Source organism: Cygnus olor, chromosome 8 (assembly GCF_009769625.2).
Source record: "Cygnus olor isolate bCygOlo1 chromosome 8, bCygOlo1.pri.v2, whole genome shotgun sequence".
Lineage (NCBI taxonomy): Eukaryota > Metazoa > Chordata > Aves > Anseriformes > Anatidae > Cygnus > Cygnus olor.
In genome coordinates this window covers 11665026-11691758 of record NC_049176.1, presented here as the reverse complement: position 1 = coordinate 11691758, position 26733 = coordinate 11665026, and the positions used below count along the sequence as shown (strand labels likewise).

Genomic DNA, 26733 nt, shown 5'->3' with positions numbered 1-26733 from the left:
TGAGGAGTTAGCAGGGCTGCAGCCTGTAACAATGGAACTGCTCCTGTGTGTACGTGTATACGTGCACCTTTCCTTTGAGAATAGTGCCCCGCGTGGGGTGTCTGTGGAGATGGGTGCTGGGGGTGCTCGGAAGCTTAGGGCAGGAACCCATAAATTGGCTCCGTGGTTTTTCAAAGGTGTTTGAAAAAGTTGTTGTTTTTTTTTGTTTGTTTTTTAGTTTTGTATTTTAAAAAACAAACAAACAAAAAAAAAGGTTTTAATTCCTTGGCTTAAACGTGGAGGTGGGGAGGGGGAGTTCTGTGAAGAAATACATTTATTTTCCACTTCAGGCAGTTGGGCTCCCAGTGTGTGTGTGTGTCACCGCCTTATGTTCGCAGGGGGCTGTGTGTTACAGGCTGAGGTGAGGTAGTGCCGTAGGTGAACTTTAAGAGAGGGATATTTTAGGACTACACCACTGTTATATAACATAACGTAACGCTCTATAACCCTGTTCCGTGCTGTGGGGTGTCCGTCATACGCCCTCACCCCTGCCCCTATAGGGCATCCTGGGGGGCTCAGGGGGCTCCGGGCACGACAGGGTTAATCCCCTTTCCCCTTCCTCACCACCCCTCCCCTCGGCCGGCCGCAGGTGGGCGCTCCCTCGGCCGCTGCCATTGGCGGAGGGCGGAGCGGGCCGCCTGCCGCCGGCCTATGAGCGGGCGCGCCGCGTCTCCTCGGCCAAGCGACGGCGGGCGGCCGATTGGGCAGCGAGCCGCGCGGGGGAGGCGGGGCGGCCGCCCATTGGCGGCGGGGCGGAGCCGGGCCGGCGGGCGGCACCATGTTGGGGGGCCGGCGGGGGGGGGGGCCGCGGCGGCGGCGGTGGCGGCGCTGGGCATGGAGCGGGGCCGTCGGGAGGGGTGAGTGCGGCCGGGGCTGAGGAGGGGAGGGGGCGGCGGGGAGCGGCCGGGGCCTGAGGGGACCTGAGGGGCTCGGCGGCACCTGGGGGCGGGCACGGCCCTGCCCCGGGGCGGGGGGGGCCGTTAGGGCCGTTACGGCCGTTGGGGCCCTCGCAGCGCGCCCCCCGCGGGCGGCCCCACCGGAGGCTCGTTGCAGGCCCGGTGCCGCTGCCCCGCCTCGTTTCCCTCCGGGCAGGGCAGGGCAGGGCGCCTCTCGTGCCCCGAGGGCTCGCCCGGAGCCTCGGGAGGCTGCGCTGCTCCTCGGTCCCCCACGCTGGCGGCTCGGTTCCGGCAGCAGCGCCTCCCCTTCACCGGTGCTCCTCCGCTGCCCGCCGTCTGCGGGGCGGAACCGGGCTGTGTCGCCAAACGTGACCGGGGTGCGCAGCCCCCGGGCGCGTTTCTGGCGCCCGTCTGACACGCGGCTGCAGTAAGCGTCAGGACATCAGCTGAGGATGGGAACCGCTGCGTTTCCCCGCCGCTTCCAGGCTGGACGGGGCTCCCTAAAGCACCGCCACTTGCCTCCTTACGCGCCCAGGTGGGACCCCAGTGCCCTGGATCCGGGCGAGGGGGAGTTGTGCCCTGACGGGCTTTCTGTTTGCTGACCAGGTCCCCGCACCCTCCGACGTGGTGACCTCAGCCCCTGCCCCTCGCCATCCCTCTGGCACTCCCCGTCCCCTCCTGCTCCCGCGGCGCTCCCGGCTCCCTGCCCTGCCAGCTGTGCGCACGCTGCTTGCCCGGCTGGCCCAGGCGAGCGGACAACTGTTGAGGTAGCGCGGCAGCCTTCCCCCCGCTCCGCCCAGCCGCCGGGTTCCAACAAGCACGTAAAAACGGCTACTGTTCTCTCAGATACCTCTCAAATTAGTCGACGGTTCCAAAAGCTCACCAGTGAAAAGTGCGATTATATAAACTTTGTTTCCATAGGAAACCGTGCTTGAAGGAAAGTTTTTCTGTGAGGAGAATTAATGAAGCCTGGTTTCCTGTGGCCTTGTGTGCCACATCCTACCACAGCAATTCGTGCCTGCCTTCCACCTGCCCCCAGCCCCCTATGTTGCCCCTCTCTCCCCAGGACTGCTCCCCGTGTCCCCGGCTGCCCCCTCCTCATTGCACAGCCAGCTCCGTCCGGCGGCGGTGTTTGCCATGTGGCCGGCCAGCTGCTGGGCAGCTCGAGGAGATGCCCTGGGTTGCCCTTGGCTCCTTGAGTTTTTTGTCCTCTATCTGGTTGGGTATTTCCATAAAGCTCATGGAGGTAGTCCTCTGACAAACGTGGCAGAAATTTAGGTGATGGGTTCTAAAGTCGCTAAGGAATGTAATGGGAGTGAGGTAGACAGACAGGTGAACAAAATGATTTTGTTTCTCTCAGTACGGGAATATCTCAGGCAGTTACTGGCGTTCACAGCTACAAGCGTGGATAACGTGGTGGTTAAAGTGCTTGTGATCTTTCTTACTTTATCTATACTCTTATGGTCAAGCGGAGATGCAGTTGTGCATGGGAAGTTCAAGCATAGACTGTCGCTAAGATTTTGCCTATAGATAGCGTGGGTTTTAACAGAAAAAGCAGACAAGCAAATACACACGAAGCCTTGTGTACTGGGTTACTAAACTAGTCCACAAAGCAGCATACAGAGAGTGGAGGTGACAGAATGAGTCTGATGAATCTACGCAAAGCTCTGTGGGAACCTGGCTGTAAAGACTGAAATATTGAGGCTTATGCAGGGAGAGAAAGCAAGAGCTGCGAAGGAGCTGGCCAGAGAGGAGAGGATAGGAAGACCGATCGATCTGCTGAGGCTGAAGTATGCTTTAGGAAGAGGAAAATGTCACAGCTCTATACGCTGTTTCTTCAAGGCATTTTCTGAGATATATTGGAGAACTTTTGAAGACCTTTTCCTAGGAGATCCTAAAGGGCGTAGGTGTGTTTAGGAAGCAAAAACATGAGTATAAATAAAAATTAGAGCATGCTTAACCATATTTATATCAGATTGTCATTGCTTGAACTATGATTTCTTGTGTCCTAGCGCTGACAGAGCAAACTCTTGCCCCCACTCAGACCTTTTCTGTCACTTGGAGCACAACAAAATCTTTTTGTATTGCACGCAAGTGGTTTTGAGATGGCAGCTCAGATGGTCCTCTGCTAACTTTGTGGGCTGCTGACAGTAACAGGTTTTGCTGCTGTTTGTAGCAGGCAAGTTTCATGCTGCTTTTTGACCTAGGAGTAAAGTGCTGTGCTGTTGGTACTCAGCGCCAGTGAGTGTGCTTTTGTTCAGGTGCTCGTGTGCACGGTGACCCCACCGTGATATTTAGAAGATGCTGGTGTTTGGGTATGGACTTGGGAGATGTGTTACTTGCTGAGGATACAGACCTGGCTGTAACAAGAGACAAAACTGATGAGGAAATAGCCCGACAAGATAGTGAAAATCAAAGAACTTTTTTGGGGCAAACCTGGCAGTTGACTACACTATGGAAAAGCTGGCATGGTTGTTTATTTCTGTTTTATTTTCCTAGCTGATCAGAAGTATGGTAAGATGGCAGAGAGGGAGGTGGTTTTTTTCCTGTACTTCTCTGACATGGAGGTAGAGTTTGGGTGATAAAGCAACGAACTCGTTGGATTCTGTTTTCTGTTCAATAATGGTAGCTGGAGACAGTGCTAAGCAGAAGCTCAAAACAAAAAAGTACTGAAACCCCACCACTGTTAGAGTTAACCTGAGCTTGGTAAGAGATCAGTGTGGCTGCCCCATAGGGGGAGAAGGGTGTGGGTTCTGGGGCTGTAGGTATCGGGGTTACTCCGTTGGGTTGTTCGCTCTGGCTGGAGGCTTAAAAGTTGTTTGGCTTCTAGGAGCTTTGTTTGGCTTTTCCTTCTCTGGTGCCTTTTTGTTTAAAGAACATCTAGCATCATTTCATACACCCCCTGCTCCTGTGGCCGTGATGTGGAACTGACTGGCTGCTCGGGTCCTTTGCTCCTTTTTTTTTTTTTTTTTTTTTTTCAAGTGGGGGGATCCTTGCCTTGTCGTCTCACCCCTCTCTATTTCTGGGACTATTTCCTTTCTGGGTCTCCTTCGAGCTTATCGCTGTCCCTTATTTTGTTACTGTCCTGGGCTCGTCTCTCCTTTGTTCTGTGAAGTTCTACTCACCCCATTTCTCCCTTTAAAATTATTTTTTTTTCTTAGTTGTTATTTCATTTATTTCTGTGGCCACTCTTTCCATCTCTGTCCTTGTTTCAGGACCAGCTTCATCCTTCCCGAGCTTTCATAATCCTCCTTGCCAATCCATTGTGACAAACGCTTGTACTTTGCTTTGGAAAGAAATTAAATTGCCCTTTTAGAAGAAATTAATTTCTTTCAAACCCGCATCAATATTTTCTTACAGTACCCCGGTGCTGTCACTCTTAACCATCTTGAATTTAAAACAATAAAGCTTAAGTTCTTGCTCTCCACAGTAAACTTCTTTGCGCAGGGATTGATTTTTGCTGGCTCGCTCTGTGCAACAGCGAGCATAACGCTGGCACCTCCCGGGTAACGTGCAGGCTCTGCAGCTTGTGTGTGAAATCGATTGCGTAGCAACCTTGGGGGGTTGGTGTTTGCTGGGGAAAAGCAGCTGAGGACTCACTTTGGCAGCTGTCAGTGAGGAGTCGGATGGGGCTCACCTGCTTGCGGTCAGGGCTCAGGCGGGATGCAAGGAGTGGTTGTATAACGTGGGGAGAAGTGTTTGCTGAGGACTGGTTATTCAGTTACGGGAATTACTGAAACGTCTTATAGCAAATATTTAATTTCTTTTGCCGACTTCTGTCTACATAGTTGGAGGCCTTCAGCCAAAATTCGTTTCAGAGCTGTCACGAAGGATAGGCTAAGTGAATGGCCTTTGATTTAAGCAGTGGCTCCAAGTTATATTCTCCCCTCTCCCCCTGCCCCGAAGTACCCCTGGAGAAACTTAGCATTCCTGAGAATCAGCCTAGGAAAGTGAGTGCCCAGCTTGAGCTCCCAAGATAAGAAATGTTTCTGTCCAGTGCTTTAGTCAGCCAACCCTGGCTGTCAGGCTTTCTTAAGATCTATATGTATGCATCTCTCATAATAAGGAGTAATCGTTCTGAAAGGAACCGTGTTCTTCTGTGGGACTTCTTACAAACTTTGATGGATTTTAAAAATGAATGAAAGCAGATCCTGACAACCGCAGTGTTCAAAATGATAGAATTGCTAGTTTTAAAGAAATTAAATTACGATCGGAGGGAGCAGTTGTAGCTTGATCTGCTTTCCTTTCTTAGATTTAAGAATATTACTATTTTGGGTTCTCTCGGGAAGATTTTTTCTTTATTTCTAAAACATAGGGCTCTCAGATCAGCTACATCTTCCTTGTCTGTGCCTCTCGTTGTCATGCTTGCAGTATGCAAATTGACATGCTGTGTGGAGAAATACGTGCTGCCTAAACAGAACTGAGATGAACAATAATCTGGTTTAATTACCATATAAACCTCTGGCTTGTTGTCTTTCACTATTGGTACAAGTGCTTGTTTTCCAGTAGATTAAAGTTAATATCTCATGGTTAACTCAGGACCACAGTGCTTGGTTAAAGCCTTCTTTCACCCTATTCAGTACCCTTCAGAGGGTTTTTATGTTGCTGCAAGTGGTTGTTCTTAACGTTAACCCCCTTGTTCATGTTTCACTTTTAACTCACTGCCGTGAGACTTTCACTTTCTTCCCTGCCTCTGTTGACAGGCCTTATAGAAAGTATTTAAGAGGCAAGATGTGTAGCTTGGGAAGGGCCAAACTGCACTGAGCTGTCACCTGAAGGAGGGCAAAAAAAAAAAATCAGGTGGTAAACTGGGCAAAGAGCCACCCTCTCACAGCTTTGCAGGCTGTCACCTGTACATTGGATCATGCTCAACTTGGTGGCACTGCTGGAAAAGGTCATTGTGAAAATAAGAAGACCTGACAGTTGGTCACAGAATTTCCTTGTCCCTGTTGGTGGGCTTTTTGTAACGGGTTTGCTAACGGATGGCTCAGCCGCTCACGTTTGTTGCGCTGTGGTTTCAGCTGCACGTTAGGCTGCCAGCAGCACTGGGCATGGATGGAGCACAGGACCACCCCGCAGGCGGCGGTGCTGATAGCAGTGCCGTTCCGTACCTAGGTAGGCTCTGTCGCCGCTTGCTGCATCGTCTCCCGTTAGGGGAACTCTCTTTGAGAGCCGCTCTCTTTGGGTTGGCTTAAAACTGACAGAAGGAGGCGGTCGGTGGTTAGATGGGTGTGCAGCCTGGATCACCAAACTGCCTGGCAGCCGGCCGTAGGAAAGCTGACGGTGACGCACGGGGAGCTGGGGGAGCCCCACAGCTGGCAGGGAGGGTGGGTCTGCCTAATGCACATTTGTTTAAGGTGCTGTGAAGTCATTATTTAGCTTGCCTGTGGTTTTATACTGGTATCCTTACACCGGGGCAAACCTGCTTCTGCGCTTATGACTTGCTCAAAGTCAAAGGGCGCACCTCAGCGTTTGGCACAGCTTCCATCTTCAGTGGAGGTGCAGGTCCTCAGCGCCTTTGCACCCCTTAAGACCTGTGTGAGCAGGGCGCGATGTCCATGCAGGTGCTTCAGCACGGCTTCATCTTCTTCAGCTGGCTGTCATCTGTGTTCGGCTAGCAGCTCGTGGTCTCGCTGTCCTTTGGTTGCTGCTGGTAAATGAACTTAGCCTGCACGGCTTGTTTTTCCAGTGACATGATTAATAATGACTGGTTTATACGCTTATTGTTAAATCGCATGAGAAAGCTTTTCTGTATTAGTCCTACCACAGCTCAGGGTGCCATTTGGGGTTTGCATGATTAGCATAGCTTGGGCAAAGAGAGATCTCTCTTGGCTCTGGGTGCTCCTCAGAGATGTGCCATAGTGTCTGTTTCCACTTGGTTTTTAACTGCTGTTGTTGATAGTATGGAGATAATTCCTGTCCTCATAATTGAAATAAAGTTGTTTAACTCGGTGTTATGTTGTCCTTACATGGTAAAACTTTACAGGCAAAGACTTGTTGAGGGGCGAGGCACATCTTGCAGCCCAAGGTAAATATAGAAGCGCATGTGGCTGTAACTGTGTTTTGGGTGACGTTTCTGGGACTACAGTGCTAGTGTTTTGTGTTTTTTCCTGTTAATTTGTTGTTGAGGTTACAGACACTTCGTGTATTTTTTGTGGTTACTGGTTTTACAGTTGACTGCCTAAGATGCAAAGTTAACCACAAGAAAGTAAAGATGTCACTTTTTTTGAGAATGGAGAAAAGATGAGTAAATTACAGTGGTTGCAAATGAAATGCAATAAATTAAGTCCTTATAGCTGCAGGAACTAGGCAGTGAAACTCTTCTAGCTGCTTATTAGTGTTAGAGAATCTACCTGGGACATCTCTCTTCAGTGACGAATCTCTAGGAGACTGGTGGTCATGGGTTCTCGTATTAATGGAAAGGAATTTGTGAAATTGGAGCCATTGAGTTACACTATAATTCTCTGCAAAAGTCTCGCCCGTTGTAGTTGCAGCTAGCAACACACACTGTTGTGATTTTGGCTCCGTAGAGATGTTATCAGGCAATTTCCCCTTTCTTGTAGATCACTTAAAGGCTACGGGGAGGCAGCAAAACACGTAGTTTAACAGAAATGCGTGGGCTTTAGGATACAAGTGTAGATAATCCAGACTTAATGTTCCAGGAACAGACTTGATTTTTCAACTTGGTGGGATCTGTGGGAAGACAATTCTTTAAGTTTGTGTTGTTTCCTTTTAGGAGTATCAGAAGATGCTTCAGTGGCCATCTCTCTCTTACCATGCAAGTTATGAATGAATTCATTAACTAACATCCCCCTCCTCACCCTACTCTCCGATAGACTTCCTGGAACTCTTGGAAGAAAGAGTCAGGGGAGAAGGGTTGCAAGTCACCATGAAGCTAAAGCAGCGAGTCGTGCTCCTGGCCATCCTCCTTGTCATCTTCATCTTCACAAAAGTTTTCCTCATTGACAACTTGGACACCTCAGCTGCCAACCGGGAGGACCAGCGCGCCTTTCACCGCATGATGGCGAGCCTCCGCGTAGAGCTGGACCCCCGCCTCGACCACACGTTGCAGTCCCCCTGGGAGATTGCAGCCCAGTGGGTGGTGCCCCGGGAGGTGTATCCCGAGGAGACACCCGAGCTAGGGGCTGTTATGCACGCCATGTCAACAAAGAAAATAATAAAAGCTGATGTGGGATACAAAGGGACCCAGTTGAAAGCTTTGCTAATACTTGAAGGAGGACAGAAGGTTGTCTTCAAACCCAAGAGGTAAATACTGCCTTCAGTGACTGAGTTAATAGCTGCTTTATGTATTTCTTTGTCTCCACGTTGTTGCATTAATTCAGGTTACAAATTTGCACACAAATGGAAAGGTCATTCTGTTATTTGTGAGACAATACAGAGCTTTGCTGGTCCCCTGGTAACACTAGGTTGCTGTGCCAGCTGTCTGTCAGGCTGTACAGCTTTGGTGCTTGAACCAGCCTTGCTGCAGGTTAAAAGAATAATCACTGTATTCAGTCCGGAGGGAGTGTTGGTTAAATCAACGTGTTTCTGAGCAGTATCTTCGCAATTCTGGAAGTGCCGGTTCTGGCAGTGTGGAGACGAGTCTTGCCTACTCTTTCTCAATAAAAACTGCCATGAGAGAATGCAGTTCAAAAATAGGGAAGGAGGGAAAGTTCACAGTGCTCTTAAAAGTAGATCTGGATGTCTGGAGTAGCTACATGTAGGCTGTAAAAATGGCTTGGTAGGTCAAACAAAAACTCATGGGTTTCTTGTCTGACAGTAGCGAGTACTGGAGGAGCAAAGTAAGAATGAGCAGGTAGGGATGTTTCCTTGGTAAGGCCTCTGTTTACAATGATGTGAAGGGAAATTTGATGTGATTGGACATCTATGAAATCTTGAGCACATCTATAAAACTTTTTGAACTGTTTGCCTTTGGGGGAAAAGAAAGTAGGAAAAAAAGATGTAAAAAGGTGTTTTATGGGAGCGTATTGCAAATGTAAAGTGTTGTCCTCCCAGAATGAGTACATCTGTCTCCAAAGGATGTTGGACTGAGAAATTACAAAGTTTTTCTGACATGTTAACGAGTGATTAGAGAATGAGGAAAAACATCTGCCCTCCACTTCTCGAACTTGCACTCCTGTTTCTGTATGATCAGTTACTGGCCTGGCTGGAGCTTCACTGTGGGGCCAGGCAGTGTTTAACCGTGTGAACCTTTCACACAGGAGCATTGGTGGTAAGGCAGGCAGCTCATCCAATACGTGCCATAACAAGACGTGACATTTCCGTAGTGCTTTCTGTCCAAGTGAGTGCTGTAAAGAGTTTCACCAAGCACTAAGTTACACTCCAATAGTGGAATGTCCGTGCAGGCGATCACTGACTACACTCCATCAAGGAGATGTGCTGCTGGGAATGTTTATAGGAGTCCTAGACAGTCTGGCCGCAGCCGTGCTGGTAGACTTGTGCTCTGTTTGTGACTGCTGAATAGCTAGACGTGGAGGTAGAGTCTTGTTCTGTCATTGCAGGAGAGTCTACTTAACTTTCAGCTTTTGACCTGAAAGGTGTATGAAAGCTGCTGTATTAACCAACCTTTTTGAGGGAGCTCACTGGCTGGAAAAGAACGGATTCTCTTGATTTGCCACCTTTACCCTGGGAGGTGCTAGATGCCTATTGTGTATGGAAGCAAGAAGTTGATTGTGTTTTACTGATCAGTTTTAGCTCTGCAGCTTTCAAAAGATGACCCTGCTTTCAAAAGCCTGCTGTAAGTACATGCAGAAGACCTGACTCTGAAGCTGTGTTCTTTTGGTAGCTATCTCATTTCAGAATTAGTCGAAATCTAGCTTAAGCTAATATGCTTAATGGTTGCTACCATTGTATGCCAGTGCATTAGGTGAAATAAAGTGCTTGTTTGGAGCTAATTTCAAATTTGGCAGCAATCTGTCAGATCTTCCTTCCAAAAGCTGCATAGCATCCAGCACTGGTTAATGCTTTCTTGAGGTGCCCTGCAGAGGCTCAGACTGGTGAAATGTTGTCTGGCCCCAGAGCTCTTCTCTGAACAGGTTTAAAACATCAAAGTAGAGCCAGCCGTGTGGCTTCACGTACTCTACTGCTGCTTCTGCTTGAACCCCAAGTCTGTTGAAAAATCATCCAGTTTACACAATTAGATTTGTAGGTGGAAATGAGAAAATAGGTAATCTGATTTGGCCTTGCTTTATGTGACAGTGTGTTGCATTTCACTCATTTTCTCAGTATTGATAGTGGTATTTTATGCTTCTTAAGCAGTATCTAGACCTGATTCAGATGTCATGAACCTCTGAAATTTTTATTTGCCTCAACTATTTAAGTAACTTCTATTAAAAAAAAAAAAAAGCCTAACACTTCACCATGGTATGCTGCTGCTGTTGTAATGAGTGTCAATTTTCTACTTCTTGCTGTTAATTGTGTCTGTTCTTCGCCAAAAGAAAGGGACTTTCTGTATCCGTTATTCTCAGATTCACGCTTGCTGATCTTCTAACTACAAAAGATTGCATTTGACATTTCTGCCACGATATCAGATTGTATTTTCATGTTAATCTACAATCTATTCTAACCCCAGAATCATTTGTAGAGTTGCTGCTTTCCAGTATAAATATGCCCCTGTTCTGTAGCCAGGTCTGTGTTCTTTGTTCTTACATGTGACTTGGCATATGGTTGAATTAGAACTCATTAGTTTGAATGGGCCCTGCTTCCCAGGCTCTTGAGACCACTGTAAATTTTTGACCTTGCCTCCTTATTTACTACTTCAGTAGTCTGTACACTATTTAATCTCACAAATTTCTCCCTCTCCCACAAGCAATCATTTTGAAAGTGACCCAGAGACCGTTTAGCTTAGTAGTTATTGTACTCGTTTCTCTGAACAGCAAAACTGATGGAAATCCTGCATGAATCACTTTTTTGATTTACTTCAATTACAGGTATGCCAGGGATTATGTAGTGGAAGGAGAACCATATGCTGGCTATGACAGACACAACGCAGAAGTGGCAGCCTTTCACTTGGATAGGTATGCAACTATTGGACTACGTGGTTTTATTGTCTCTGGTAAACTTTCTCAGAGTGGGAGGAAAAGGAGTCCCTTGAAGAATACATCTCACATCTGAGATGTTTCTGACCTGCCAATATGTCACATTGAAGCCAAAAGTAAAAGTGATGTTTTTATTTTTTTGTGAAACTGCATTGCAAAGATCTGGCAAGATTCTAACATTAAGGATTTTTGTGAGATATTTGGAAAGGAGAATAAGCACTGAAACCACTGTTATATCATATTCAGAAGAAAGAGTGAGCCAAATTCTGTGCAAGAGTCTGAACTGCCAAATGTGGTAGATTAATGTCCACTACGCTAAAAGGAAAGTTGAACGTCTAGACTTACAGTTCTAAATGTGAATTGGTGTATCCTGGAGGAAAAGCAGCTATTTATCTATTAATTGTGTTCACGGGTATTGAGGTTGTTCTGTGTACCTGAGCTGGAGGTGAAATTACCAGGAAAAAAAAAAAAAAAGAAGAAGAATCCGAAGTTACAGTAATACGAAGAACAGGATGGAAAATACCAAACACTGAGTATCAATAGTTGTGAAACATGGGTTAGAGATGCAGTTTCATCTTGAGTAATTGAGTGTAGTCTTGGTCTCCTCATTGTAAGAGGACGACGTTGGCACCTTGGAGAAGACTTCTGAAGATATTTAAAGATGATAATTATTAGATGAAGAGATGTAAATCCTTGGTCAAGGCAATAGGTAGGGACAAATACTAGAGTGGTTTACTTAATTTAAGTTTTAGTCTTCCCTTCTCAGTACATAAATAAGAGGCTCTTCACTGTGAGTGAATTTGTAGGTGGTTAAAGGTATGTTTGCTAATCCTAGTTCATCTGTGGAACTCATTGCACAGGTGATGGAAATTGGTTTGGTGATAACTAGCTGTGTAATTCCCATCACTGTTGGTGCAATCTTCAGGTAGTGGGCCAAAACCTGTGTGTATTAAGACAAAAAAATTGTAGATGGAGCCAGATGTCTATTGCTCATTTGTGTTTTCCAGAAAAATTCAGGCTACAGTTTCCTTGAAAAAGATGAGACCAAACGTTGTAAGAGAGCAATTCAAAGCCCCATCCCAGTGTCCAACCCCTTCCTTCTCTTTCTTCCTCGTTATCTCTTTGGCTTTTTTTTTTGGAGGCCTTTTCCTCTTTTCTTGTATATGTACCTCTGTATTCTTCAAGAATACCTAGCAATATAACCATTGCCCATATAACATACGTGAACATTTGTTTTAATCATGACTGTTGCATATTTTGGCCCAGAGTGTTATTGTTTCAAGAAGGACCTGAATCATACTGTGTTTACCACTGGTGGGGAGGCTGTGCTATGCCGAATACTGGACTTTTAGCTGTGGGCCTGAAACTACATGGATAGGTGTTTTGGATATGATTTCTGCATTTATCTATTTGTAACACCTGCATTTTCTCAAACTGTGCGTATCTGTACTGGCCGTGAGCTTTGTTTTCATGCATACGTGGTTTGTTCAGGCAGACATTTTGTGGAGCCCTTCCTTAGAATTATTTTATACTTACGGGACCTGCTTGTTAAATATTGAAAAAAATTAAACAACCTTGTAGCTATTAAGGAATGACTCTGCCAGTATTACTGTGGAATGGAGATTGTCCCTTCAAAAAAGGGGAAAGGAGTCCGAGATGCAAGGACTACCAAATGGGTATCAAGCATACATTAAGAGAGTTGGGTCTGTGGCAGACATGAGAGTAGCACCTGGATCTCGTGATTGCAAGTCTGATGATTATTCTTCCCATCTTTTTTTTCCAGGCACTTTTCAGACGTGGTTTTATTCTACCATTCTAAACTCCTAGGTTGTTTACTTTCAAGTGCGATTGAATTGGGCTTATACATAACATTTTATCAGATTGTAATTTCCACAAATTAGGAATGATCTTCCCAGGTGACCAGCCCAGAGGCCATATGGTTACTGCTTGAGCCTGTTTACAAGACAGATGATAGATATTTCTGGCATGAGGTCTGATTTCTCAGAGTTGGAGCATGATTCATCCTCTGTTGCTCTGCTGCAAATAGTCTAATAAAAGAGTGTCACTGATGGCCTGTAAAGCACCTGAACACCCAGACACTTCAGAAAGAGGGGTTTATTTACTTTGCCTTGGAGAAGTGAGGAGGTTGCTGCAGCATTCCAATTTTATTCCCTGGTCTCAAATCATCTTGATTTCACACAGTGGCACAGAGACAGTGTATTGTTTGGTTATTTTTAATTTAAAACTGCTGCCTGTGTTGCTAATTCTCATCCCTCCTCTCGTTGTTTTGTTTGTTTGCTTGTTTTTTACCCCAAATCAGAATTCTGGGTTTCCGACGAGCTCCACTGGTGGTTGGCCGGTTTGTGAATCTACGTACAGAGATCAAACCAGTTGCCACAGAGCAGCTTCTGGGCACCTTCATGACTGTAGGTAAGTGGATTCCATGGATTGTGCAGCCCAGTAAAGAAAAATCTGTTTAATGGAAAAAAGAGCTGTGGGAATCTGACACACAGAACAGTTAACCATCAGACAGGAAGCTGGTAAGCCTCTTTCTGTGCCAAGACAGATCTTAACACTTGTATAACCCCGGCTGGTGGGGGAGGAGGACTGCTTTCTCCAAGTAGTTTTTCATCTGCAATTTCTCTGTTCTAAAATGCTGCTGTTACAGATGTTTTCTTTTTTTTTTTTTTTGAGTAAAAATAGTATTTCTTTTGTCAGAGGCTGTTAGAAATGTCTGTTACTAGGCCTGAAAGGAAAAGAATGGAGTTGTGTGTAATGCTGACACAGGGGTATTTGGGATAATTTATAGAGTTGGTGCATTGGTTGGTGTTAGGTGGTGTTTGTGCCACGTCAGTCTGCTAAGCATGCATAACTGTGTCAGAACTTCCTTATGTTGTTTACAGTCACAATGCTGTAAAGGGGACCGAATGAGAATTACTAATGTGAGCTCCTACCAGGTGGTCATTAAGCACCAACAAGGGACTCAGCCCACACCCTTAAATCCTTCAGGCTTTTCATAAAATACCTAATAACCTTTTTTTTTTTTTTGAAGAAGAAGAATTTAGAGATGATTCTTCATTACAGCTGATCTGTGTGATGTATGTGTCTGTATATATTTCTATTACAAACACTGCTGGTAATCTCACCTTCTAAGTTTGCTTAACGCTTTCCATTATAAGGTTGAACTTTCAGAAGTGAGTAGCTTTGCCTTGCCAAACTTCTTGCATTTAGATTGGGTGTGTGCTGCAGGCAGACTTTACTTTTTCTCATTTCAGCCAAAATAACTAAGCAGTTTTCTAGCACAAAAGCTGACTTGAAAAGTGTGGCTCCAAAAATTTTTCATTGCCTCTTCTTAGATTCCTTGGAACCCCTTGTTCTACAGAGCATAAACCAAAGAAACGGTCAGAACTGTGATGATTGCACTGGGGGGGAATCTCTTGTCAACCCAAATTTGACTCTGTTTCTCAAGTTTTGAAGGAAAGATAGTTCATGAATGCTCAGTACAGATTTGCTAGGGCCCTGGCTAGAATCTTAGGTGCTAAACCTGCTGTAAGCCATTCATAGGAAGAGAGACTTGCAGGGCTGTCCATGCAAATTGAGATCTAGTGGGCTGCAAGCTCAGTACTGTAAGTGATCGTCTGCTTGATGTCCTCCAGCTGTCCAAGTGGGATGCTAAGAGCATAAGAGCCAGTTCTGAATGGGGGACTGCAAAGGAGTGCTGGCTGCCGTGACATGGCTAATTGTGAGGAGAGAGAGGGACCCACGGTGTAAGGATGGAAAGTGAGAAGCACATGCTGGTGTCTGGGGAGGATGTTGGATGTAGAGCTGGAGGAAAGAGGACGGGGAATAAGGGGTGTAGCAAGGAAGTGAGACATGGTTGAAGAATGTTTTGGAAGAACATCTGTGAGAATGGAACGGGAATTGACTTGGCAGGGGGTCAGGCAAAGGCAGGTTAGGAGGATGTGGCAGAGAAGGTTAAGCTAAAGAAGTTAATCCAGACTACAAAGATTATTTTACCCCACAGGCTATGTAGCACTTAACGGACTAAAGGCTGCTGGGCTTCATCATTTCTCTCCTGTCAGAAGACACCAGTGAAACTTCTGACAGAGCTGCATTCCTGGGTCCTAAGAATGTTTGCTTCTTTCTCCTGCTGGGTCAACTCAAGTAGCTGAGTTGTGTGGCAAGTCTCAGTGCTCCAACTTCATTTGTGTTCTGCTTAATCTTTTTTTCAGTTGTCTCTTCACAGTCAACTTTTTCAAAAAAAAGTGTGAAATCTGACACAAGCGCGTTAAACAAGCAGTGCTAAGGTTGCAGAGTCGAGGTCTGGAGGATTAGGAAGGGATCACAAAAAACTTGGTGATAGTGCAGTGTTGTATTATCTCTCAGCGTGATAAAAACATCAGAAAATATAAATACTCTCACCTTGAAGTATTAGTCTTTAATGTTGCTTTGAATGAATGGATGTCTGTCAATCCCTTTTGAGCCTCTCCCTCTTAGAGAGAGGAAGCATGAGGTCAAGTGCAGTGAAATGCTGTTGCAGGGGAGGCTCTGCTGCAGCAGCAGCATGCTCCTGAGTTTCAGTTGTCATCCCTCAAATTAAGTTCTGCTCTATTTTTATTTCTTTTTAAGGTAATAACACTTGCTTCTATGGAAAGTGCTACTATTGTCGGGAAACGGAACCAGCTTGTGCAGATGGGGACATCATGGAGGGGTCAGTGACTCTGTGGCTACCAGATGTCTGGCCTCTTCAGAAGCATCGACACCCTTGGGGTAGGACTTACCGTGAAGGCAAACTTGCCAGGTATGAGATCGTGACAGGGTTAATCTTTGTACATGATAATCTATGCTAGAATTGTCCCTGCAATACAGTGGCTAATTAAATGGAGCAAGTCTTCTCTAAACCCAGAATTTGTCAACAGCTTTCTTGATACAACAGTAGAAGTCAAAAAGGCTAGCGTGCAATTTAAATGAAAATGAGCAAGAAGGAAATCTTTGTTGTTTTCCACAGTACTAAGTGCTGTCCTTTTTGTTGTCTGGTACATTAACTCCACTATAAAATCACTCCAAGCTCTGAAAATGCAAGATTCTTGTGCTGCTAGACCTCCTTTTGATACCATCAGTGCTTGGGGACCATGCATCTGAAGAATGCTTTTGTAGGAGGACACACGTGGGGTCTAACGTCTTGTACAAAGATGTAGCATGTTAGAGTGTTTGGGTTGGAGATGTTTTTGCCATGACCAGAGCAGATAGTTTGGACCTTAGTAAGTTTTTCCAAATTTGTATCCTGGACAAGTGATTAGAAAGAGATTTTTAGTCCTTGATCTAAGATTTCCATTGATTTCCAGTGATGTAGTTGTTCTTAGTTTCATCCAAAGGCTTCACTGAATTATTTTAGAGCATTAAACGTATAGCTTGATTTTTGAGCAGCAGACATTATCTCCTTTTCAGCAGGTCAGAATCAGCTGAATTTTGAACATGGTCAATTGCAGTAATGAACTGACTGAATTTTGTGGAGGTGTGTTCTTTTTTTGAAGGATTGTTTTTCATCTTATACTGCCTGCTTACGCAGGAGTTTACCCTGATACATGCGCTGACTTGATTGATATACATTGTATTTTAAGCTTATGCTCGGATGGGATTGCATGGTCCTGTTTTGCACCTTAGTGTGTTGCACTTTTGACTTCTATGGTATCAGGAGAATTAAAAGGTCTAGATGCCTTGCTCTCCTTTTTCTGTATCAGATAATCATGGAAAAATAACTGTAGGCATTTTCCTCCCAGTCTCGCTACTTCTACTCTGCCCTGAGTTGGCCTTTTGAACATAAATCGTCTAGTGTCATTAGTCTACATAATTTTTAATGGACATGTGATAGATAAAATTCCTGACCTTTGAAGTCTTAGGCTAATATGGTATTAAGGATCAGAAATAAATGTCAGAGAAAGATCCGTCTTGAAAGACTGAATGAAAAATGAGAAGAGCACATAGTATATCTGAAAAATTGTTCCAAGAATATTAAGTACTGATCTAAAGTAAAATAAGAGAAACAGTTGAGGGAGAGAGGGATATAGCATAAAGGAAGTGTATCAAATGTATCAAGTGACCTGGATGCAAAAGAAAGGGGAAACTGGAGATGTGTTAACCAAAACACTGAGAAGATAAATGTTTGCCACTCTGATTTGGGTAACTGGAGGAAGGATGGGATATTGGAGCTTGGAGTCCAGATCTCTAGAAGATGAGGTGGGGCATGTGACAGTTCTAGTAGTTAAATTCTTATCTTTTCTCTGCTTTTATTACTGTGTGTGATTTTGAGCATATCAGTGAGTTTCTCCAGCTTTTATTTCCTCTATTTCTCCTTCCAATTCACAGATGGTTTAAGGCATTTCCAAGTTAACTGCTATTTTGCAGAGGATTGTTTCAGTCCTTACATGGAAGATGTTATAGATGTACTTGTTATTTAGGTAGACAGATGGAAAGGATATACGCCAAAGATCTGGCTGATTTGGTGGTGGTGGTGAATAGCTTTGAAAACTGTAAAGAAGAAAATGAGAAAAATTTAAAATCCTAGCTTTGGAGAATTGAGACATGAAATCTATGTTGTAAGACTGCAGGTACATGCATAGGCTATGTGTATAAGAAGAGGAAAGAAAAGAGACGCTTGAAATCTTGCCAGTGGAGAAGAAGGTGAGAGACTCCAAAAGGAAAACGGGGAGGAAAGAAGTAACTGTGAGTGGAAGAGAATGAACACGTGGGGCCCTTAGGCCAGTGGAAGTCATTAACCACAATGAGGTTATTTACAGTATGCAGAAAAAAAGGATCAGAGGGTTGCTGGAAAGCAAGACTGGTGGCAGCTGATCAAGGCAGTAGAAATAGACGTGATACTCGAAGTCCTTAGTTAGAAAATGAGGGGAGGTGAGTCACAATGGACATCTTGCAGTGAGGCAGCCCAACCACCGCTGCCTTGTGCGCAGGAATTAAGAAAACTCTGACCTTTTCTGTAGGAAGGTGGTGTGTAACCTTGTACTAAAGCTATAGCTCCATACCCTAGGGTGTTAATACAGGTTTTACTCTTCTAATAAAACATTTTTGTCTAGCTCTTTTTTTTTTATAGAGCCTTGATTGCTGCATTTAACTTTTCTTTAAGCACTGATAGTTGAGTAGAGGGACTGCTGTAAGTACTTGTGGTGTGAGCATTCCTTGAAGATTTGGTTTGGTTTCTCTTGGTGGCCTGCAGGTGGGAGTATGATGAAAGCTATTGTGATGCTGTGAAGAAGACTTCACCTTATGACTCGGGTCCCCGTCTGCTTGATATCATTGACACCGCAATATTTGACTATTTGATTGGGAACGCTGACCGGCATCACTACGAGAGTTTTCAGGATGATGAAGGAGCCAGTATGCTTATCCTTCTGGATAACGCCAAAAGGTGAAGCAAAGGGAAATCCTGGTGGCCAGGCCTCAGTAGGCATGAGGGCACACATTTATCTGCTCTGTCTCTGTTTTCTTTCTTTCTGTCACTTACTTTTCCATTAGTACATTTTTGCTAAGAATCCAAAGCTTTCCCTATTACTCACCAAATATTAGGGGCTTTCAAGGGCTGTTGTACTTACTCCGTGGTCTAGATACATAGCTGTGCCTGCTTTGGGCTAAGTCTTCATTAAACTCCAGAAACTCCCAAATTAGGCCAGTACAATTTGTTTATCAAAAGCAGCTTTTAAAGGTTTATTTGTCTCTCCTCCTACCACAGACCTGCCCCAGAGTTGTACTCATTTAAGTGGTAGAAGATTATAAATTTCTAGGATTTACTTTTTACTAGCGAGTATTAGTGAGTGCCATAGTATAAGTAGATACCTTCAAGATGTCGTTCTGAGTGATTTGGCGTTTTGTGCCTTCTGGATGTCTACCATAGCAATAAAAGTATAAAAGTTTAAAGTAGAGAAAGAGCTGATGGTAAAAGCAAAATACAATGATGTGAGTGTACTAGGTGCTTACTGCTGGGATCCACCAGCCACTGAATTCTGGTAATATCTGTGATAGATGAGGAAAAATCATAGAAGTGTGATAAGGTGATCAGTAATGCTATTTTTTGCAGAACCACACACTTGAAAATACTTAAGGGACTTTGTAAATAATTTTAGATAGAAAACGGTAACTATTGTCAAGAAAAAAATGAAACACATAGTAACTGGGAGGAACTGATGAGAAGTCCTTCTTGAGGTTAACCTTTATTGTCAGATGAGGCAATCCCAGACAAAAGGACTGACTGGGTGAAGAACTCACTGAGAGCAGTCCTGCAGAGAAGGACTTGGGGGTTGTGGTAGAAGAAAAGCTTGACGTGAGCCAGCAGTGTGTGCTTGCAGCCCAGAAGGGCAGCTGTGTCCTGGGCTGCATCACCAGAGGGGTGGGCAGCAGGGGAGGGAGGGGATTGTCCCCCTCTACTCTGCCCTGGTGAGGCCCCACTTGGAGCCCTGCGTCCAGGTCTGGGGCCCCCAGCACCAGAAGGACGTGGGGCTGTTAGAGGGGGTCCAGAGGAGGCCATGAGGATGATCAGAGGCTGGAGCACCTCTCCTACGAAGAAAGGCTGAGAGAGCTGGGGCTGTTCAGCCTGAAGAAGAGAAGGCTCCAGGGTGACCTCATTGCAGCTTTTTAGTACTTAGAGGGGGCTTATTAAAAAGATGGAGAGCGAGTTCTTGCTCGGGCAGACAAAGACAGGACAAAGGAGCAACAGCTTTAAACTAAAAGAGGGGAGGTTTAAATTGCATGTTAGGAGGAAATTCTTCACTCAGAGGGTGGTGAGGCACTGGAACAGGTTGCCCAGAGAAGTTGTGGATGTCCTGGAGGTGTTCAAGGCCAGGTTAGATGAGGCCCTGAGCAACCTGATCTAGTGGGTGGTGTCCCTGCCTATGGCAGGGGGTTGGAACTGGATGATCCTTGAGCTCCCTTCCAACACAAGCCATTCTATGATTCTACAAAAACTGGCAAAAAAAAAAAGGCATGTATGTAGTTGAAGGCTAAAATACTATGAAATTCTTTTGGCAAGCCTCCCTTAGAAAGTGTGATCATGAAGTGTTAAGCTCGATCACCTTGTATATTGAACTGTTGGTCTAAACTTGGCCATCTAAAATATTACATGGCTACTGTTTCATTCATTCCCTGTCCAGCTGCATCAGAAAGGCAAGACTCATGCTCTGTGTCCAGAATACCAATTATTCCTTTCCCCCACTTTGCAAGATGAGCCCAGTTTCCTAACTCCTCTGAAGTTTGTTTCTAAGGTGCCGTGGTCTGATAAAGAGCTAGGTACACTGGTGTTGCTTCCATTTATCTGGTACATTAACTGATGCTGTTGAGAGTTATATCTGTAATTGGTCATGGCCTGTTTATGTTTTAATTTAAATGATTTAAGCTCTTGGAGCATGAAATTGCCTAGCATTGATTTTTGAATTCTTTACAAGTCTGTTGATGATGAGAACAACATTAAGTGTTCAACTGGTTCACTTTTTTTTTTTTTAATTTTGCTTTTCAGCTTTGGAAACCCTGCCCTGGATGAAAGAAGCATTCTAGCTCCCCTTTATCAGTGCTGCATGTAAGTGAAATTCAGGGATGCTGTTCACTTTACTTATGAAATTTCTGTTCTTAGATTTGCGGTACAATTAAGTTTGAAGCCTTCTGGCAACCTGGAAATACTCACTCAGGTACACAGTGCTTTCTTTTTTTGAAGTACTGCGTGTGTTTGATGTACTGTCAGTGCTCAAGAAGCTCAGAAATACATTTTTATTAAGGTAGTAAATCAGACGGTAAACTATAAGAAGTAGTCTCACCTCCAGGTCACTGGTCAAATCTATTCCTAGTCAGTATGACAGGTACTTTGCATCTGCAGCTGTCTTCATCCAACTCCTGCTGAATAAAAGTTCACATCGCAGTTTGAGTTCTCCCTGACAGAAGCTAAGGACTAAACGTGTCTGGCAACTTAACCACCTCAATTTCCAAGTGTTCTTTCTCAACTGGACTATAGCACTGCTCAGGGTGTGGCTTTCAAAGAGAGGTTTGTAGTTTTTTGCAGGATTTGGTTTTCATTTTGGCCTTGTAAGCTGTGGTTTTTGCTCATTTTATTTTTAGTGCCTGCAAGCTGTTGATTTCTGTTTTCTGTGGCCCCTCTCTCACCAGGCCCTTGCTACTTCTCATTAACAAGTAAATACAAATACCAGGAAGAAAAGTACTGATAAATCTATTTCCTGCATCTGTTACTTCAATATAATGTAAACTCCTTTAAACCTTCCAAAATAAGCATCTAGCTGAGAGTTCCTTGAGCCTGTCCTTGGAGGGTTCTGTCTCCTGAACTCCTCAGCTTGGAAAAAAGAGCCTGGGAAACCTGGGAACTCTGCAGAAAGTCTGAGTTCTCACCCCCCTGCTTGCTCCAAGCAAGGCTCTATGCATGCTACAGTACACCTGACCTACATTTTGCAACGTTTTTGCAGAAGCCATATGGAGAACAATTAAATTAAATGATTTTCAAATTCTTTAGTTTTCCTGTATTTGAATGCATTTTTAATTTCCTGTTTTATGAGGATCTTTTTGAGTCTTTCTCATCTACATTCTCCCAAACGTAACCAGAAGAGAAGTTTATGTAACGGACTTGGCAGTTCTCTGCTTTTCAGATATCCTTTCTTTGTGATACCAGGCACACGCCATATAAGAAGTCATAAGTTTCATTGTTTTAACTATTGGTTTATACTATTGGTTTAACTATTGGTTTTTTATTGTTTTAAGTATTGGTTTATTTTTATTATACCTGCTTTTATTGCTTGTTTCTTTGGAGGCCCTCAAAAGCAAAGAGTTTAGACCCATGTTTCTAAACCACAAAAATTGGAGGGAAAATCCCAAGAGACTTCACAGAAAAGACTACTTGGATACGCTAACATGACAAAGTTAATGGCAATTGAAGCAGAAAGATCACTGACGTGTTCACTTTCTGTGGAAGTTCAGTTGAGTGACTTGTGTCCGTTGTGATTAACTGTTGGTCAGTTACACTCTTCCTGAGGTAACGTTTTGTTTTTGCATTAACAGACAGACTGTTTATTTCCTTTCCCTTTCGAACTTTGTCCAGAAGGTCTCAGGGTTAAAGAAGTTCCTTGCTAGGAGCTGAAAGTATTTCTGTATAACATAAGAATTATGCTGTGGTTATAACTGGGCGCCCCCTCTCCCCAGGTCGTTTTTGTGATAAACTCCTTTCTATTTAGATAAAATCACGATGTTACAGGCTCCTTCCAGAGGCTGGCTTTTGGTATTGCTGACAGGACTTTAGCTGGAGGGTGGTGTGATGACATGTTTGTTTTTCTTCTGCAGCATCCGGGTTTCTACCTGGAACAGACTCAATTACCTGAAGAATGGAGTACTTAAGTCTGCCTTAAAAACGGCCATGTCGCATGACCCCATCTCACCAGTGCTTTCTGACCCTCATCTGGATGCCCTAGACCAGCGGCTTCTCAGCATTCTGGCTACAGTGAAGCAGTGCACAGACCAGTTTGGGCCAGATGTTGTGCTGGTGGAAGACAGGATGACACTGTCTCATTTGTAATTGTAGTGGAACACAGATGAAACTCCTTTTTTTAAAAAACAAACAAACAAAAAAAAAAGCGATAGAAAAACAGCACAATCAGTTCTGACAGGCTGTGGCCACGATGGACTGAAATGAACAGGAAGCTTCCGAGCCAGAGAAACAGAGGTGACGCTGGCTTTTACCGTGGGCTGACAGCAGTGAGAGGTGGGAAGTTTGAGCCTTGGATGGCTCATTACCCGTAGTGGCATCTTGGCCATGGCGGTGTGTCCATTGCCGGCAGTGGACGTTGCACTGGATGAAAATGGCTCTTGGTGTTGGTGGAAGTGCGTGGAATACAGGCACCAATTTGTGGACTGATTCTAGAGGGGTGAAACGGAGGTGAACAGTATGGTCCTCTCCCCTTCTCTTCCCCACATACGGTTGTGTGAGTTTTGTCTGATTCAGGGTTGTATGTAATCAGCTGTGAGCTGGTTAGGCATTTTACTGCTTCTTTAGAGAATGAGGAAGTGGTGAATAAAATAATTACTAGACTGAAGAGTTGCACCCCCACCCCGGGGGGTGGGATGTTCTTCTGAATGCCATTGGGGGTGGGAGAGGGGACCTCTGCTGCTCAGCTGCCCTCTCCTCGATAAAAAGCTGAGAAAGGGGGTTGTCTCACTTGTGATAAAGGTTCAGTGTTACCGCTGAAGTCCTATCAAAGATTTATCCACAGGGTTGAAGATTTAAAGGAGGACAGGGTGGTTATATAGCACTTGATAGTTAAGGGGTTAAAGTAAGTTTCCACATGTCCTGTCACTGTTTTCCATTGGTAAGGAACCTGGTCTGAGTTGAGGAACTATCTTTGCAGTACTGTGTCTGTGTTAACCAAATTTTTGTTATGTTGTAGCTGAGAAGGAGGACAGAATCTGTCCTTGGAAACAGGTTCCGTTTAGCGAGGTCCTGCTGCTTACTGCATGCCCCTTTTAATTTGGAGAATCTGGACGTGTCGCACTGACAAAAAAAACGAGGTGTGTTGCTGAACTTCCCCAGTAACCAACAGCCGTGGGCAAGGCCCTGAAGAGTGGAGAGAACCCTGAGCTGTGCTCTTTCCTCATCATCTCCCACAGAGAGAGCTTCATGCTGCTTGATGCTGCAGTCACAGCTCAGTGCTGCCCTTGCGTGGAACGCCAGCAGTTTTTCAGTCCCACCTTCTACCTGGCCCGTTTTGCGGCTGAGCTCTGAAGCTGCGAGCATTTCCAGTAAGTTTTTCTGCCTTGCTGCTTCCTGCAACCCCCACTGGGATGTTCTGACGGAGCGGGGTGTCCATCCTGGTGTCTTCACTGCTAATGGTTTTGCCATAAGGTGAGAAAATGTCTGTGCAAGTTGGCTTTTTGGGGTGACCTCACAGCACTCATCTGTGCTAGTCCTGTCATCCTTCAGCACTGCATCAGTCTGCACTGCAGACGAGCTTGTGGCCATGAAGCTTGTCACATTCGTGGTAGGTCTGAATCTGTCTCCAGTAGGGGAAGCACTTTCTTCAGCAGGTTTCCAAATTTAAAGACTTTACATCAATTTTCAGTTCACACAGTATGGTCCTTAGAAGTAAGGGAACATATCACTTCCCAAAGTGATTATATCATATTGGACTTGTGAGCCAGAGCAGCAGAATGTCAGTTTAAGACCTTCTCCTTGACGTGTCTGTCAAAATCTTTCCACCTCTGCAGCAGTGTGGCAGGCAGATAAAATGAAGAGCTGTTTACTGGCGCTTGCACCTGCTGCCATACCTGATCAAAGAGGTATGAGTGAAAGAGGTTATTTTAAAATGTAGTTTTATTTTGTTGACGTCTTTTTGTCATTTTCTGAGCAGAATATCTTGGAAGTAGAATGCAGCTGTTCTCCTGAAATGGGCTTTTATGTCCTTCTAGATGTCTTTTGGACTTGGCTACATCACAGACTCGCTCCACAGTCAGTATTGGAGCCAGAGTTATTTATTGGTGTTGCTAGTCAGGACCGATGCACAGACAGCTTTTTGGACGCTGGTGCTAAACTGGAGCCTCTATGGCTGTACTGGATAATATAACACAAGCTTAAGAAGCCATGGTCCTTTGTGCATTTAGCCTGTGTGGACGGTGCCTGGTGGGTTCCCTTAGTGCAGCACCAAGTGCCCTGGGCTGGCACGTCGTGTGGCCTGCAGTCACATCTCACTGGTTGGGAGGTACTGTGAGTAACAGGTGGTGAGTGAATGCTTTTGTTCTGAAGCAGAATACGTCCACACTAAGCCATTTTGGCATAAACTTGTTTCCCAAAAAGTTCAAGGTGATTTACATGAGAGGGGACACAAGCACATGAGAGCGGCTTGAAGTATTTTAAAGTTTTTTTTTTTTTTTTTTTCTCTGAGCAAAATCATGAGCACTTAATATTTTGGGAAGGCTCTGTGGAAATTTGAAGTTCAGATTTGTATTTCAGCACAGCTGATGATTCACGTTTGACTTGGTAACAAATTCCAAAAAACCCTGTCTTTATGAAATGAAATTAATGTTCAGGGCTTATACTTTGCTTGTTTATGGGCTTCTAAGCTGAACCTTGCAGTCAGATCCGAATTGGGGATAAGTTTTCCCCCAGTATGAATGTCAAAGATTTAAAGTACTGTACTGGTTTAGTTGTAAACAAAGGGCATGAAGTCAAGCATCATCATTTAGGAGTAAGCAGGAAATAGGTGCTTTTTTCCTTCTTTTTTTTTGTTTTTTGTTTTGGTTATATTGACTCTTCTGGTCACAGTAAACACCACTGGAGCTTGGTGTTCTGCAGCAGGAAAAAAGAATCAATTCCTCTCTTACCCAGAATCAGGAAGATCCAATTTTGGCATTGTAGTAATCACTGGTGTTTTGGCAGTGATCGTTGTTTCGCTTTAATATGGAACCCTGAGAAATTTAAAGTCAGTTGTAACCATTGCAAAGGAAATAAGAAGCAACATCCAGATGCAAAACAGAGTCTGCTTGAACCTCTAAAAAATGTTGTTGTTTGTGAGGCAGGTGCTACGCTATCTGTCGATGAGGTTTTCATGACACTTCTAATTCTTGTTCACTGTGCACACTGTAATTCGCTGGCTCCAGATGTTACAAAATGGTTATGTTGTGGATATTAGTAATATCAGAGCGCTTGAAGCACAGAACTCAAGAACCAATTAAAAAGAGAGCATCATCAGCCATCTGCTATTTATCTCCTCCTTCCGAAGGCAGCAGTCGGGCTGGAGGAAACACTGAAATCAGCTCCTCTTCCAGCAGCTAATGAACTGGAGTGTGTCTTGCCAAACAAACTTCAACTGAAAAATAATAATTTATTAAGAAGGTAATTTATTTGCTGTGGCAGCTGGAGCAAGATTCTTGAAACAGACGCCCCTGTTGGAGCTGTCAGAGGATTGCCCCTGGGAGCAGCTGCACAAATGGAGGTTGCTAATAAGAAAACAGAATGCAATCATGACTTTCTACTTGTATCCCCCAGGGTCAAATCCTGCATAAAGCAACATTGTGTGAATAAAGATTTTAATAAAGCAACGCTGATGGATTGTTTAAGTTTCTCTCCATGCCTTCCCCCTCTCCCCCTTTCCTACATTTGCTGGATTGAATGTTTGAATCGTTTTGCTACTGGTGATTCCCGGTTATTCCTTCACTGATGCTTACTGATGACATTTATTCCAGGGATGTATTCTTTTTCAAGAATGGGATCAAATGCGCGGCTTGGTTGCGAGAGCTTTGCTGGTAAGGAAGGACGTGTTTAAGAAGAGTGTACCAAAGTGATGCTAAACAAAACACAGCTAGGCTTAGATGGTCTTCAGAGAGCAAATCTATTTTGCTTTATAGCGTGCATCCCAGGGCCCTGCATCTGCCAAACACCTAGGATGATTTCTTGGTAGTGTCCCAGTAGGTTGGCTCGTCGTACAGTGTATTCACTTGGCAAAAGGTATGTATATAAACTGGCAAGTGTTTGTGGTTGGCTTTTCTAAGCTTTTGTTGAAGCCTTATTACGAGACATGGCAAATAAACAGCCATCAAAGACCTGTTCCTACAGAGCACGGGGATCTCATCTTGCTGGATTGGAGCTTGTTTTTGTAATAACCTGCTGCACTGAGCTTTTCAGAGGTCGAGGTGATGCTCACAGCTCTGACTGACAGGCATCTGGAAGCAAAGGAAGCTGCTGGGAGCTGCTC

General features: G+C 44.7%; 1 protein-coding gene across 2 annotated transcripts; it reads left to right on the top strand.

The window, feature by feature from the left end:
• Positions 1-812: 812 nt before the first annotated feature.
• On the top strand, positions 813-26080 carry FAM20B (FAM20B glycosaminoglycan xylosylkinase). Of its 2 annotated transcripts, none has more exons than XM_040564702.1 (8): positions 813-896; positions 7672-8201; positions 10886-10972; positions 13314-13423; positions 15623-15794; positions 18225-18416; positions 20514-20573; positions 22334-26080. In XM_040564702.1, exons 2-8 carry the CDS (start codon positions 7825-7827, stop codon positions 22563-22565), a joined length of 1230 nt encoding a protein of 409 aa, XP_040420636.1. In that variant the 5' UTR covers positions 813-896; positions 7672-7824; the 3' UTR covers positions 22566-26080. The 2 variants fall into 2 exon arrangements, with proteins under 2 accessions (XP_040420636.1, XP_040420637.1); XM_040564703.1 differs by lacking the exon at positions 813-896 and adding an exon at positions 1045-1470.
• Positions 26081-26733: the final 653 nt, after the last annotated feature.

Bases quoted from the DNA above. Each gene is read 5' to 3' on its own strand.
- FAM20B (XM_040564702.1), top strand. From the start codon at position 7,825: ATGAAGCTAAAGCAGCGAGTCGTGCTCCTGGCCATCCTCCTTGTCATC. The intron at 8,202-10,885 runs GTAAATACTGCC...CTTCAATTACAG, and splicing joins GTTGTCTTCAAACCCAAGAG to GTATGCCAGGGATTATGTAG. The intron at 13,424-15,622 runs GTAAGTGGATTC...TTTCTTTTTAAG, and splicing joins GGGCACCTTCATGACTGTAG to GTAATAACACTTGCTTCTAT.